Source organism: Microchirus variegatus (genome assembly GCF_963457635.1).
Source record: "Microchirus variegatus genome assembly, chromosome: 13".
NCBI classification, from domain to species: domain Eukaryota; kingdom Metazoa; phylum Chordata; class Actinopteri; order Pleuronectiformes; family Soleidae; genus Microchirus; species Microchirus variegatus.
In genome coordinates this window covers 6,434,170-6,450,895 of record NC_139814.1, presented here as the reverse complement: position 1 = coordinate 6,450,895, position 16,726 = coordinate 6,434,170, and the positions used below count along the sequence as shown (strand labels likewise).

The 16,726-nt window shown below is 40.4% G+C and overlaps 1 protein-coding gene across 1 annotated transcript in view; it reads right to left on the bottom strand.

Moving 5' to 3' along the window:
- csmd3b (CUB and Sushi multiple domains 3b) overlaps positions 1-16,726 on the bottom strand; it is a gene marked incomplete at both ends in the record, with an annotated part of 347,168 nt that overhangs the window by 18,825 nt on the left and 311,617 nt on the right. Inside the window, 10 exons of the mRNA XM_083899904.1 lie at positions 2,887-3,060; positions 4,169-4,354; positions 5,031-5,216; positions 8,710-8,883; positions 10,452-10,625; positions 12,876-13,070; positions 13,442-13,627; positions 14,320-14,508; positions 16,101-16,259; positions 16,516-16,704. Coding sequence (XP_083756030.1) covers positions 2,887-3,060; positions 4,169-4,354; positions 5,031-5,216; positions 8,710-8,883; positions 10,452-10,625; positions 12,876-13,070; positions 13,442-13,627; positions 14,320-14,508; positions 16,101-16,259; positions 16,516-16,704 — 1,812 coding nt within the window. The remainder of the gene's footprint in view (positions 1-2,886; positions 3,061-4,168; positions 4,355-5,030; positions 5,217-8,709; positions 8,884-10,451; positions 10,626-12,875; positions 13,071-13,441; positions 13,628-14,319; positions 14,509-16,100; positions 16,260-16,515; positions 16,705-16,726) is intronic.

The window sequence follows — 16,726 nt, the reverse complement described above, 5'->3', positions numbered from 1 at the left end:
CACCTGCAGACACAACACGTAATGACAATAACATCTTTTGTAATTCCTCGAGGATTCGAGACGGCGCTTTTCCTTGGATGTAAATAAATAAGGCTTTAGTGCATTGTTGTTTGTCTTCAAACGCTTAGGCGCCGTGACGAGATGATCAAAGGAGAGATTCATGAATTTTCACAGAGAACAGACTCGAAACATACCATCGTAAATACCACTATCCACATATAGGACATATATATATATATACACGTGTGTGTGTGTATATATATGTACACACATAGTATATAGTAGCCTCAGGGATATCAAGTCTTAACAGGGTACACAACCAATCTACCTTATGTATGCGGTGCAGGCCTGTGTGCATGTGTGTGAGCGCTTCTCAGTGTTGTGAAAACTAATCTTTGTCGTTTCCCTCAGGTGACTTTGGAACAACCACTAATCGGTTTTACACACACACGCACGCACGCACGCACGCACGCACATACGCGCGCACACACACATAGCCGTACTATAGAAAGATTTGGCTGTAGTCTGAAGCTTTGTTGCCCAGGCTGCAGAAATCCTCGTAATGCGGGACAAGAAAAATGACTCCATCACTCTCACCCATCTGATCCTGCGATTTATTTTTGGAGGAGGTCTAGTCAGGAGGAATGGGAGGACTAAATAAAGCACTAATGCATGACTTTTAAATCTAAACAAATGTCCGATACATTCAAATCATTGTTGAATGAGCTCACACAATGCTGACTCGGCTCTCTCTGTATTTGTCTGTGTAGCAGTGTTTAGCTCTTAGGTTGGCCACAGGAAGTGATTTGTTTTGTATCGAGTCGGACGGGGAAAAAAAACGCAACATGGTGCTCGTACCTCAAGACTGCCTCGAGGAGTAAGACTGGAAACACAAAAGCGGCGCCCACAAAAAGTTTCAGAACTGAATTCTCCTGCTCAAATAACCTGGTTATTCAATTTGATGGGATTGACTTTTCTTACTGTTTACACATACAGATGCCCCTGCAGTCAGGTTGTCGTCATTGATCAGAAACTGTCTTTCAGAGCAAACATCGAACACCTTGTCTCCAAGCTGAAGGTCAAATTGGGTTTATTTTTGAGGAAAAAAAAAATCAAATTTCTCCCTCAAGACAAGACAGTATTTGATATCAGCAAATACTATATTATGGTTGTTACCCCTGAATCTGAATCTATAGAAAACAGAGACTGTGTACCACTGTGGGAATCGCACACATCATAATATTCTGTATGCCACTGCTAAATGTCCATCCCTGTATGTACGCAGTCTCTCGCATTGGTCGATCGTTGTATATAAAAGTGTTCTTGGCCTAGTTCCTCGCAATCTGTCTACCTACATGTGTAGAAGCCAAAATCAATATGGCCTTCGCTCTCATTCTGTTCTGAAGACGACGGTCCCGAGAGCGAGAACAGAACTTGGGAAGAAAGACTTTTAAATATTGCTGCTCCCTCCACATGGAATAACTTACAGACTGATGTGAAATTGTCAGAACTGATCTCTGTGGGGGAGTTTAAGTGGATTTTAAAGGCATCGGGAAAAGGGAAACTCCCTTGGCGGATGTGACTGCTTCTAAATTCTTTCGATCATTTTAGAAACGGCACCTGGATCATACATGATTTTGTCCTTGATCCTGTGTTATATTGGTTGGATGCTGTGTTTCATTCTTTTTGTTGTCGATGTGTCTCGTTGTAATCTGTTTTCCTGTTAAATAAAGGTTATATAGCATTATGTATAGAAAGATGCTCTCACTCATTTGAAATGTGGAGCCACTGCCAGTTCTTGGTTGACAGACTTATTAATTAAGACACTTATTCTTGCTCTTTTGTCTGTGTATGTTTAAGACATATTATTCTCAAAGAACATTTAAAGAAGTAAAGCGACAGAAACAACTTCACCTCATAAATGCTCATAAATAGAAAGTAGGTAATAATATTAATGACTGCAGACATGTAATTATGGTACTGTAACCAATATCACACGAGAAACTGCATTTGCTTATCAACAGTAATGGAGCAGAATTACAGAGCGAGCAGCACTAACTTGGGCAGAGGCTCTTATCTCTGCAGGGCTCTGGTACACACCTGCAGGTAAGAACTGTGGAGCACCGCTTCTTAATCTATTACCCTCTCTAACCCTGCGTCTCTCCCCGGTAGTTGCTGTAAATAACAATGTATTCTTCGTCAACTCATCTGAAATGTGTTTTTATTTAAGTGGCAGCTGGGAGCCTCTCATTCTGGAGAGCCACAATCATGCCCCCAGTTGGCTAAATGAGAAGCATAGAACTTATATGGTTTGTTTATCTTATCTTGGCGCTAAGGAGGCTTTCTTTCTGGAGAGAGAATCAAGTGGTGATACATTCAAACGTGGGGAAATCCAGCAGGGAGGAAACCGAAGTAAAGGATTTTACAGCTGGTGCGTCCACGGTATTCTCTAAAAATCCACTTACCACAAAACGACATTACAGCCATCCATGGTTATTCTTACTCCTCCTTTCAAACACATCTTTTTCAGACTTGAAAAATCTGCCTTTTAAGAAAACATTCATAACCAGGTAAGATGGCTAAAGGTGCAGGGCTGTGCATGGCATCCTGAGCGGGAGGGTTATGATCCGCAGCTACTTTTACAGGGAGATAATGATACATTTTCTTTTCATGCGTCAACTCTGCTCCCTCTCTGTCCATCCCTCTCTCCCATTATCCGCCCGAACGAGAGCAAAGGGGTTAAAGAAAATGAATGAAACGCTCTGTGCCGTTCAATCTGCATGTTTCAAGATGTCTCACCTTTCATCCGCGGCTAAATCTCTATCTGTTCTTGTGATTGTGTGAAATTTGAAAGTAAGTACATTCAACAGAGGTTAAAAGGGTTACCAGAACAGAAGGGCATTGGGGCACTCCACATTCCATTGAGCTGACAAGTTCGAGATGATTCTCCTTTCAGCTGTCTCCCGCCCAGACAGGAGTACCGAACCGTTGAACCAAATGTAAACTTATCTCCACTCAGCACGCCGTTAGGCGGAGAGCCAGGATGGCCACAATCTACGACTGGAGACAGAGGAAAGAAGAGGGAGAAAGAAATGAAAGAAACATAGAGAGTGGGTAAACAGGTAAAGTGATTAACGCTTAGTGCTCATGCGGCACATACTCAGCCCCTTTTTTGTCTTCTTATGTGTTGTCGAGTCAAAGTTATGATTCATTTTAGTAGTGATATAAGGCTGCAATAATTGTGCAGAAGTTGAAACGAGTGAAATGTGAACTTTGAACTGTGACGTGTTTCCAAACTTCACTTCCAAACTTCCAAACTCGATTTTAAACATTGAATACTTTTTGCTCAGGTGTGTTTATATAGTTGGTGAAAATATTTTTGCTCTGCTCTGTGAAATACATGACAATAACAAAAAAACAAGATTCCAAAAAGGTTTTAATAATCTAAACCACATGTGTCAAACTCAAGGCGCGGGGGCCAGATGTGGCCCGCCACGTCATTTTATGTGGCCCGCGAGTGATTAATTGGTCTTAAAAATCTGTGTTAAAATAGGTCTATGCTGCTTTAAAGCGTGCGTTAAACCATAAACTACGTTACCCATAATGCATGGCGATTGCGTCCCACCACGAGATCGCAGTGTATCATTGTATTATGCGTCATGCGACGAGTGAAATTGAGATTGAGACTGTGATCGCAGCAGAATGTGTTCACAAAAGCCACAACCAAAAAACGATGTAGCAGTGAAAGCTAGCTTTATTGTGGCTGAAGAAATGGCCCACGCTTCAAAGTCTTTTTCTGAGGGTGCGTTTTTGAAGCAGTGCATGCTGAAGGTGTGTGAGCAGGTCTGCTCTGACCAGATACAGACTCTTAAAACGGTTAGTTTGTCAAGAAACACCATCGGACCAGGTTACATCTTGATGCATCATATTTGTAACTTGAATAAGTAATAAATACAGAAAGTTATTTAGCAATATGTTACGGAGTAGTTAACCTTTAGTTTACATTTTATTTGGTTACATTCAGTTACATTTATTCTGTATGACAGTTACATCTGGCCCTTTGATGGTAACCATTATGCTGATGTGGCCCTCAGTGAAAATGATATTGACACCCCTGCTGTAAACAGTAACAAAGTCTGTTGATATAAGATTAAAAAGACATACAAACCTATACATTCAGGGAGGGGTTTGTCCCAGTGGCCGGTCGGCTGACAGGTCAGCACCGGTGAGCCAAACAGGTAATAGCCAGGGTTACAGTCGTAAAAAACCACAGTGCCGAAGGTGAAGTTGCCGTGTTCTATTTTACTCTGTCGAATAGAGTTGGCTGGGATGCCTGGATCAGAGCAGTTGACCACTATACACAGAGAGACACAAACATGGACACACACATACACATACACATACACACAAATCACCAGAGAGAAAAAGAGAGATATAAAGACGTATGTGTTATTTGGCATGAACCAAGGAGGGCAGTTAAATTTCCCCTCCACCTCCACCAAAATAATAATATTGGGAATAATTGATGGAATGATGAGGGGTGAAAAAGGGGACACATGGGGAAGTATGGTGGTGAAAGAGTATTGCATCCGGGATACAGCATCCATGCAATAGCTTCTTATCATTGGACTGCATCTTTAATTTGACTATTTTCTGTGGCAGCTCGTTGTGTAAAAAAGGTCAAAACCACACGTGTAGCTGGGACTAGCGAGGACTCTGAGTTTGAGATGTTTGTTTCACTAAAAAAGGAAAAAATAATAATCCTGAATGCTGAAGCCAGAAAAACTACTTTTTTAAAAGTAATTTTAACTTTTTCTTTTGACTTGGTTATAATAAGCTGCAGGGTTCTGATGGCAGAGATGAGCGTAATGAATAAAGTTGTGGGTAAAACTGAGGTGAAATGAAAAAGCCTGCGGTAAATAAGGACGGTTGCTAGAGGAAAAAAGGCAGAGCAGGTAAATGAAGATAAGCGTCGATGCTGTGGTTTTGAAGGTTAGGGATAAATAAGGTTAGGGGTGAATACACTTAACTTTTCTCCCCACCTTTACATGTTGGAGGCGGGTGACTCCACTGCCGGTTGGACTGGCACTGAGCACGTGGGGGCCCCTCCATTTCATAACCACGGTTACAAACGAAGCTGACCACGTCGTTGAGGTTGAAGCCGTTTCCCACTGTCCGTCCATATATGGGACTTCCTGGATGACCACAGCTGATCGCTATAGGGAAGAGAGCGTGAATTATTGACAAATGAACCTTTATTTGAATCAAAAGTCTCATCAAACTACACCTCATTTTTGAACCAATCATTGCTGAACTCATTAAAAGTAATCTCTGATATTTCTTTAACTTGTTAAAAAACAAAAGAATAACATGTCACGTCGTTGCTTTCGTGTCCCGGTTGAATATTTTCTGCGGCGCTAATTCAGATGTCAGTGACAGCGTTGCGGCGGCTGACCACTCATTTGTTTCAGATCCACGTCCATTTTGTAAATATTGCAGCTGGTTACAAACCGTTGCTTCATTTTCTCATTAAATTGCAAAAAAAAAAAAAAAAAAAAAATCCAATTCGTTAAGATCTCTTCTTGATGTGACAGCCACAAAAAAGAAAAAAGATAAATGTGAGCAGAATCAGACCTGAAAATCAGAGGCTGTGTAGACCAGTGTCAAAAGTAAGCAGAGATTTGGGGCAATTATCTGTGTATTTCCAGCAGCAATTCAAAGATACTTGTGAAAATGTCAAATGGCTCAGGAGACATTGCTGGCGTCCCAAATCAGGGTCATTATTTTGGAAATATTAACTCCTGTGTTAGAAAGGATTGTCCTCTGTTTGCCACTGTTCATAATCATTATTCATTCTGTAAATTTTATTCACTGAGGCTACTTAGAAGTGTGCGTCTCCCTTGTCCCCATTGTGGTGTTGACATGCTTTGATGTTTGTGTAAACATATAGCGTCGAGCCACTGTTGTCTGCCTGTTTCGATTCTCCTCGTTTAAACGCGTCGCTTTCGCGGGACCAAAGAAGAGAGAGTCTGATGAACGTTAAAGAAAACTGGAGAGACAAATAATGGAGAAGACAAGAGAGAGAGAGAGAGACAAAGGGAAAGGATTATCTGAGGTGAGGAGAGCCAAGAAGAAATGATGAGGAGAGGAGAAGACGGGAGAGGGAGAAGAATAAGCCGTGGGTCAGTTGAAAATCAGAGGTTTGTTTGCATGCCTGAGATACAAATTTATCTGACACCGACAGCGCGCCCGGCAACCACACACACACACACACACACACAGTCTCATCATCATTCTGTGTTTGTGTCTCCAAACAAGAGCCTCTCATCTCCATAATTACAGTATAATTTGGCTGTAAAATGATTTCCCTCAATAACTCCTGCATGAATAACCTCAATAAAAACAGGGCGCACACGGAATCATGGACGGGAAACGCACGCTTGCCTGACTGCATGGCACACAGATGCATCCGTTACCGACATATATAGTCAACTGCTCCTGTTTTGTGTTCGCGATAAAGGCCCTAATCAAAAGCGATATCACAAAGACAAAAGACTCCCTTTATGCCGCTCAACTGCAGACACGACGTCTGACCTTCTAATTATTCCATGAACAAACATGAGAAAAAAAGGTGTTTTGCGGCAAACACCTTTCATGGACAAGTAGCTGCCAAAAAAAAAAAAACATTTGGGATGCTACAACGAGGTCATCGATTATCGTCGACTGTCACGGTGGCCTGGACACATCAGAACCCTCCTGTTACAGCCTGTGTATCCTGAAGAGCCGCTATTTATCTCATCCAGACTAAAGTAACACATGGGTCCTCCAGCCCTTTATATAACACCGCTAGTGTCAATCCAAACCACCTCTGGACCGCTGAGAGAACGCACCCAGAATGAAGTTATTTCTGAAAATACAGACTTTATGTTCACTTTATGTCAGTGTGTGTGTGTGTGTGAAGTGGGAGGAAAAAAAATAAGCGTCAGTCTGTATTACTAAATCATTAAATACAAGGGGAGAAACATTTTCAGTAAATAAAAGATGGCACAACTCACAACATCTCATTTATTTAAATATTTAGTCCGTACTGAAACGACCAAAAAGTGTCATGCATTTTGCCGCCTTGTATATTTAGACGATCCTTAATATTTCCAACAATGACTCAAACTTCCAAGCACACACAGTCCGTTTCATGTGGCGCCTTGTTATTATTATGCTGCTCCTCTAAGGACACGAATGTGGCAAGAAGTCAGGGAATAATACAAAAAACTTCACAATAGATTATTGTTCTTGTGTGAAGAATAAAAATAAAAACTCTAGACACTGGAAACGAACATGAGACTCTTGGATGCATGAACAGGTGAGTGTACCCTGGCATCTCGTGAGAAGTGCCCGTACTTAAAATAGTCAAACTCAAAAGTGTTGATGCCCCCTTCAAGCACTGCTTTATGAAAAATCTAGTTTCCCCCTTTTCTGTTTGAGAAAATTCCAAAGAAATCAATTAAATAATTTATTATTTCCACAAACACAGACACGCACACAATAATGCACACTCAACCTCGCAAACCCCCAAAGGGTATTTTCCCATTAGTATTCTCTGAATTCTTATTTTTGCTATCACTGAACCACAACAAAAAAAAATATGACTGCGGGTGGTTTATTTAATGAGGTTCTAGATCACATCACATCACATCCAAGGCTACACTTCTCATTCACTTATTTCCCATCGACCGTGGCTTGTCCTGCTGTACAGGACTCGTCTGTCAATAAACATCAATATGTTTTTTATTCTATTTTCACTGAAGTTAAAGAAGCAACCATCTGTTGTTATGATGGGGAAAAAAAACCATTTAATTTATTAACATTCTATCCAAAAGAAAGAAGTAGATTTTATCACATTTTTTGCTCTTGGACTTGAAAACTGAATTTGAAGGAGCTTTATTTGGCTGTTTAACTTGATTAATTAGTTAGGTATTGTGTCATTCAAAGACATAAAAATAGGCATCTTTGAGCCAAATTTGCCACTGGCATAATCCTTCAAAGTGATTTTTTTTCTTCAGCTGCAGAATCTAAAACAATGTAAAATTAAAACATTTGATTTACAAATTACCCTCAGTTCTAGGTAAATGTATCTGGCATCTATGGCAAACCCATAGATGTGTATCATAGCTTAATGTTTTTAAATGCTTTTCTATGTTTTCCAGACAAAAATACTTTTATTTAATCTCAATATCCTGAGAGATTGATTGTTGACCATGTACGTAAATGTAAAGTGCATTTTATGTGATGCTATTGATCCTCGACAGGACTGCAAATAATTTTTTTTATCATATGATTGCTTTTAATGTGACTTTGTGCTTTCCTCCGTTGATTTTTGTTCAGGATATTTCACAACACAAACACTGTAAATCTACAGAAATCACACGTGCACGACGTGTAACACATACAGAGAACTGCGTGTTAACGCAGCAGAGGCACAGTCGTGTCTGTACAGTTTCTATGACGTGCGAGGACTTTGCATTCACTGCGTGTTATGTTGCAGTCTCGTCAAGGGGTTGCCATGGATACACGTAGATGCAGCGCCGACTTTTCTTTGACTTTGCTAATCTTCAGTTAGTTGGAGGTAATTGGCCTCTGTGTGTGTGTTTGTGTGTCTTTGTGTGTGTGTGTGTGTGTGTGTGTGTGTGTGTGTGTGTGTGTTTCTCTTACATATACAGACGGGCAGCTGGCCGGACCACTGGTTGTCTTGGAGACAGATTCGAACTGAGGAGCCTATGAGCCGGAAGCCGGGCAGACACTGATACACGACCGTATCGCGGTAACCAAAGTTCTCCCCGATCACCTGGCCGTTCACGATGCCTTCTGGGATTCCACAGTGACCAGCTGAAACAGAGACAAGGCACGAGGGAACTGTTCAATCAGACCAATAGACATTAACACATCCTTGGATTTCCATCATCTCTTGAATCTTTAAGATTTGTCCTATTTTGGTTTGTGTCTTTTACTCACATTATACTCACTCTTGTTTTTGACTAACACCAAGTCGACCCAAGTAAATTAGATGATACCTTACAGTGTTAATGTGCCCATGAGATGCTCTGCTCTGCTCTGCCCTAATTTCAGGAGCGGAAAGACTGCATTAGTTAAAATAGGTCTGGGAGTTTTAAATACACCTCGAGGATTTAACACCCCCGGGCTGGAGAGGCAGTATGTTGCCTCTGCTGTATGTGGGGCACTGAAATTTTTAACAACTGCACTTGAATGAAGAAGAAGTAGGCAATGCTGTCTTGAAAGCAGTTTAATTTTTTCCACAGCGTTGTCACTTTTCTTCGCGCAAAATCTTAAAAAGCAACTAATTTAGAAGGAAAACGCCTGCTTGTGCTAAATGACTGTTGGCCTCTTTACTGCTGTGATTCACTCCCAAAGGTCTGATTGATGCAAAGTGTTAAAGCGAGATATTGGAAACTGTAGAAAATTGCACTAAAATGATAGTGAGGATAAAAATGTACAGTATGTTGACCACAGGATGCTTAATTTTTCTGAATATGTTGCATATATAACATGATGTGTTGACAAAACATCTACAGCAACACTTAATATATGAGAATATTATTATTTTTACATTAAAATACTTCAAACGTGGGCTCATCTAAGTCCTCAGTGTATGGGAATGTGATCATCTTTTTGGTAAGAAATCACAAATCACAAAGCAGAAGTAAAAGTTACTGTAAATTAAATGCCCTATAATTTAAATAATTTAAATGCCCACGAGAACTTCTAAAGATTTTCCGTGACTTATCGACCTCAGAGTGATGTTAACAGCTTTAATAGCCGTGACGCGTGGAAACTAATGAAGAGTCAAAACAAGAACGGAGCAGCCCGTTTTCTTTGAAATGATACTAATGACGGTGAGCGAACAAAAAATGATGCTCATCGCACTTTTTTAGGACTGAAGTGATTTTATTCTTTGACAGAATCACGCCTCCTCATCGTTCTAGGTTACGTTAACGTTGAACTTCCCGCTTTCTAAATTGCATCTCATATCCCCCTCAGCCTGTCTGTTATTCTGGGAAACGCCATTTTCTTTTGAGGTTTCATGGAGAAGTGACGGCGCCGTGTCATAACATCTGTTACCTTTGGCTGGCACGCTGACAGACGAAAGAGGCTGATTTTCCTGGCTCGTTTTTTTGAGGGGAAAAAAGAGCAGTCGGAATGAATTTACAGCAGAAGGCTGCTCGTGATAGTTGTGATTGTGAGGTGGATGAGGCCAGAGGGAAGCAGCTGTGCAGCCAGACGTGATGTGTAGGGCATAAACCTATGGATTCACTCAGTGTGTGTGTGTGTGTGTGTGTGTGTGTGTGTGTGTGTGCACTATACCATAAAGATTTACATTTAAGATATACTTTACGTGTGAGAACACTACTAGCTGCACAGTAGGTCGGCGTATTTACCTAAACATCGTGTTTCCGTTCCACTCCAAAGCCCAGATGACAGACACTCTCTGACAGCTGACCCCACCAGCATGAAACCGCCGTCGCAGGTAAAGATGGCTGTGGCACCAAATGTTGTCTGAGTACCAATCTTCTTTCCACTGGGAGGAGATGGCTGCTCACCACAGGAAATAACTGAAACACACAGTCAGACATAGGCAACTGAAAGGCACAGGGACATGGATTTGGCAAGAAGTGGGAAAACTACAAGTAATAAGCTGCTAGAGCAGGGTTCTTCAATCCTGGTCCTGGGGACACACTGTCCTGAATGTTTTAGAAGTTTCCTTATTCCACAGAACACAGATGATTCAAATGTTCAGCTCATCAACAAGCTCTGCAGAAGAACCCTGTGCTAGAGTGTTTCTCTATCTCACCTCCATGATGTGATACCAACCAAATTAACATTTTAAGTTCACATATATACAGTAATTAAGTTAAGTATGCGGAATCTTCACCATTTTAAATCATTAGCTGCCATTTAGTAATGATGAAATTGAGTATTTGGGTACAGCTTGAGTCATAATTAAATCTTCTTTCATTCCTGTTCATAAATGTTCATTTCTATACATTAAAATATTAAAACAACTACAAGCATGTACACTACTCTCATTACATGCTGTGGGCATTTTATTTAAATGATTAGGAACAGAATAGACATGAGTAGTTTGGTATTTTGGATAATACAATTATGTCATTTTTGACACAGGATGATGATAGTATTTAAAACAGTCTCATATCTATGCATTAACCCTTTAACACCTAAGCCTCAAAATGTCCTTTTTGCTTATTTGAACCATAACAGGACCAGAAAATGTCCTGTAACTAAGTGTTTATGCCCATTTTTCCTAAATAACTTTCAGTATTTGGCAGTGACTTACAATTTACAGCATGTTAAAATACTGTTTTAAGTTAAAAATGGAGAAAAACTAAAAGTTCTATTTGGAAAAAAATAGCGTGTTAAATTTGAAATTCCAACAGTATATTTAAAGTAACAAGTTTGTTTGAGTTTTTGACTCAATGTTCAAAAACAGGCCAACAAATGGAGACTATGTATCGGTCAAAAGTTTGGGGTCACTTAGGATAAACAATTTTTTCAATGAATATAACATTAAATGAATCAGAAATACACTCTATACATTGTTAATGTGGTAAACGACTATTCTAGCTGCAAACGTTTTTAATGTGAATATGTACATAGGTGTATAGAGGCCCATTTACCAGTGTTCTAATGGTACATTGTGTTTGCTAATCGCGTTAGAAGACTATTGGATGATTAGAAAACCTTTGAAAAACCTTGTGCAATGATGTTAGCACAGCTGAAAACAGTTTTGCTGGTTTTTAGACGAAAGCAAAGTTTGAAGGGCAAAATTATTATTTTGAATAAAAATCATTATTTCTAATCTTGTCAATGTCTTGACTATATTTTCTAATCATTTTGCAACTCTTTTGATGAATAAAAGTGTGACTTTTAATGGAAAACACAAAGGAATTGTATAGGTGACCCCAAACTTTTGACCGGTAGTGGAGGTGTTTTTCCGACAGCGCAAGTGAAATTACCGTGCAACTTCTCAGCTTTCAGAACCCGTTGGAATTTTTCCGATAGCACACCGTTGCGTAATTATGGTAATGCAAAGTGCGCTTGTGCAAACGTGTCATCTGTGAAGCGATCGGTGTTAAAGGGTTCAGTTTGTGTGCATGTGAAGACCAGAAAAGATTCCACAATGGCTCTCGCTCACAGGAAGAGGAGAATACATTCACAGTGTTGAACATTAGCTAATGCTTTACCTTTGTTGTTACTTCTCTGGACTTTCGCTCGAATAAAAGAGGGTATTTTAGCTCTTTCTCCGTCTCAAGAAACCTCAGGTTACATATTGCTATAGAATGTTCAATCCCTCTTAAGTTCTTACACATGCAAATACTGAAATCAACCTTGGTTGCCATGGTTACTGCAGATGATAAAAGGGACTGTGTCCTTAAGTAAGAGGAACCTGCTGAATACATTCAAAGGAGAATATGGACATGAAAACTGTCCGAACAGAAGTCCCATTTTGTAGCCTCTAGAATCGTAAAATTTATGTTGACATTTTGCAACCAGAAGTTCGCCTGCAGCCAGCTGTCAATCACACAGGTGTTTTTTTTCTAAATGTGAACATACTTTACAAAATGTTCATCATGTTTCCATTGAAAAAGACCTGAAACTAGCGAGTTAGACTATTAACTGTTGTCAAATGGCAAGTAAAAGCATAGACCAGCAGAGTCGCCCCCTGGTGGCTATTCATTACACTCTTGCATTGGCGTTTCTGGGAGAATCAAAACACTTTTTATATAAAGTCTATGATGATGATGATGTCGTGGCTACTTCACTAGTCAGTGGTTTCACCTTACCTTGGCAATGTGGTCTCTCATTTCTCCAACTCCACGCCCCACTGGGCAAGCACTCAATGTGGGCGGGGCCTAATCTGAAATACCCTGGGTCGCAGGTGAACACGATGCGGGTTTTGTACTCGTAGTGCGAGCCGTTGACGATCCTCCAGCGGCCGTGCTCTAAAGAAAACGAGCCAATGCTGGGACACACAACCACTACAGAGAGAGAAGAGAGGAAAATAAAGCCTCTTAAAATGTGCATTAAATGAACACAATGATCACTTAAATGTGTGTCAGATAATATAGAGCCGCTTCATTGTGGGGCCAAGTCATTAGAGAACATATCTCAAAGAAGCCAAAACTGTCTCTGGCTCGTGATAAGGCTTACAAAGTCAGATAATGTTATTTAATTACATACAGTAACACATCCTTCGCATTTGTGTTTTGTTAAATATGCAACAGACACTTCAGGGATGTGAATGAGTTAGTTTTTGCACTGTGGCTTCTTCGTTTAGCATGTCCAAATAAGTGAAACTATCAAATGAGTCACGTAGTGTCCTGCTCTTCATGATCTATGTGTTACTAACCGGAACACCGAGGTATTTTATTGTGGTTGCTCCACGTTCCGTCTGGCTGACAGATGGCTGATGTCAGCTCTTTACTGGAGAGTTTGTACCCATCGTTGCAGAAATAGGAGACTCTTGTTCCGACGGAGTAGTCCACTGTTAAAGTGCCGCCGTTTGTGGGAGCCTTGGGTGCACCGCAGGAAACAGCTGGGGGAGAACACACACAGCAGGTTGAGAAGACGACATGCAAACGAATTCTGACATGGCATTCAGTGCCGTTTCTGGGGATTCAGATTCAGACTGAATGCATTCTATATTTGTTAACAGTGTTGCATATTTACCCACCACAGTCTGTAATAAAAAAAATATACAATCAAGAGACACTTGATCTCTAGTAACGACCAGTTCTAGCAAAACAAATCTAATGTGCTGAACACACTGCTCCGCTGCAAATAGACCCGTTTGTGGAACACGATGCAAGTTATTACAGTGTCAACAATCTGTTATGTATTCTCCATTTGGCTTTCTATTGCACCTTTATGTGATGTGTGGGATTGGAAAATTGCAGGTACGACATTTATATATAAAAAAGAACACACTGTAATATTGTGAAAATACTATCAATATAAAGAGATGGCAAGAGAAAGAAACCATAAAATGAGTCATTTTGGATCATTTATCCCAAATAAATGTGAAATATGATGCATATTGAAAGCCTTTTACTACAAACAAAGTCGCGGAGCTTTTGAATGCATCTACTCCAGTGCAAAAAAACAAAAAAACATTGGTTTTACAGTTCAAAGTTTCATTGCTATGGGGAAATTGGGTCCATTTTCTGCTGTAAATAGTTTAGGCACTGTTAGCAACGTAAGCTACATGTCTGAATATTATTCTTGCACCTTGACACGCAGGTACAGGAGAATTCCACGCGTGGTAGCCGAGTGCTGTGCGGCGGCAGGTTGCTGTGGCGTTGCCGATGAGACGGTAGCCTCGGTCACAGGCCCAGCGCACCACGCTGTTGACGTGGCCGCCGCTCTGAGAGGAGATGGAGCCATGGAGGGGGGAGTCTGGCGTGGAGCAGTACAGGGCTGGAGTGGAAGAAACGAGATTTTAAAAAAACAACTTTATACTGTTACTAAAGAAGAATCACTACTGTACAACTGCAACATCGGCTTTATTTAGACTGACGTTCACGGTGGAGGAGATGTTCTGACATCAAAACCACTAACACTCTCTGCTACGAAGAAAACCACTGATTCTACTGCACATGCAAGACAGAAATTAAAGTATGTGGTCATAATATTGAAGAATTAAAATACACGTTTTCCCATTTCACAGGTGACCTGGCTAAACAACATCATTTTATTGTAACCTATGCTTTCTTAAATGTGGATTTAATTGTGTATTTTAATGGATGGATGGAAGACACTTGTCGGGCAAAACTGGACAACATGTTTTGTTAAAAGTAATATTCATGACCATTTTCCTAACGGTGATTATACTTTGTTTTTCAGCTCATTAGGATCTTTATCCAGGAAGATGAGAATACAGCATATCATTTTGTTTATGACTCTGGGCAAAATGGGCAAAAGCCTAGAGGCAAGTTTTTATCTGAACTTATCAACTTGTGTTTACTGTTGATGACCTTTGAACAAACTCTTCAAGAGCTATCTAGAGGGTTTCTGAGGGGATTTTGTTCCTGTCACTGTTTCCTATATTTTGTTTTTCAAAAGTAGACATTTTGGCACAATATTAGCATCTCACAATACGTCATCAAGTCTGTTAGGTTTGTGTTTAACGACATTGGACTTCAACTACACAAGATTTCTACATAATTGTTTTTAAAGAACAAATGTATTTTCTTATCATGGAGAAGTATCTTCTTAACATACCCACATAAGGCCTGTGTTGTAAAATTACAAACATGTCATACTCTCAGACTTTTTAATTAACGTCTGAGCACTTGGTTTTTTTATGTGAAAGAACATTGTTATGTCCCTGGTTGTGCAAATTAATAACCCTCTTATTAGTAGGCTTGAAACATATGTTTCATAATCCTTGCATATGCTCACATTAACCCCCAGCCTCCGAAGAAGGTTAGTGAGCATGAGCATCCTGTGAGGCTCTGCTGTTAATATTCACTGTCGCATTCATCATACAGAACAATGGCTCTGTTAGAGGTTAAAGAATCAGCCTCCTGAGGAGAGGGCATGATGTGACTGAGCAAACCAAAAATGTAGATACCGTCTCCTTGCTCATAACTGTCAAACAAAGTCCTTGAATAAACGACTCGAGTCACGTTAACCAAAGTGCTGAATATCCAACTGTCTGAAGTTATACAGGTGCAAGGCTGGCTAAATACAAAGCTGATTGTAAAAAAAAAACAAAAAAACAACAACATCTGTGCTCATCAAGCTTTCCTTGAATTAATGACATATACCATAATACAACACAGGCATCTGTTTTAGACAGACAGAAGTGAGGTAGAAAAAAACGTTGCATCGTTTTCTCCACAAATTTAAGAAACTCAATTATTTCCCCATTACATTTATCAAATTATGATGCATAATTCTAGTCCAAAAAAAAAATACCTCTGTCCTTCTGTCTGTCTACTTCTGTTTTTTATTGCCATGCATTATGATAATATATAGTAGTAGTAAAATAAAGTTGGGATACATACTTTGGTACTCACCAACATAGCGAATTTTGAAGCCCTTTTTGTTTGTGCCATGGTCTGAGGACCAGCGGACCAGGAACTGGTGGCCAGAGGTGGTGAGGTTAAAGGGCGTGGGCAGGTCACCGCTCAGTGTTGCCAGAGTGGGACTGTTGGGCGTGGGACCTGAGAGAGAACAAGACAACATGAGAGGGAAAGGTGGAAGGAAAACAAAAAAATGAGTACACTTATGGTACTCATAAGTGTATAATTGCATTAAAACAATATTTTTATAGCCTTAGAACAAGCCATTTTTGTACTTCAGCCTAGCTTTATGGAGAACAACTGAAGGCCACTGCAGTTCCCTGATATGCTTGGTAAACACAGGTCAATTTCTACACACTGACCCTTTATTCGCGCATGTTTGAGTGCTTTTCTTTACCATCAAAAATCTCCAGCACGTCAAACTCTCGCTCGGTGTGGAAGCTTTCAAAGGTGACGGTGACGTTGTATCCTTTCTCCACCGTGATGCTCCACGAACACATTTGGAGGTTAGGGTAACTCTCTGGCCAACCGGGGCTCAGGATCACGCCGGACGAGTCATATCGTACGTCGTGTGCGGGGCATTGGACTGTGGATAAGGGAGGACGAAT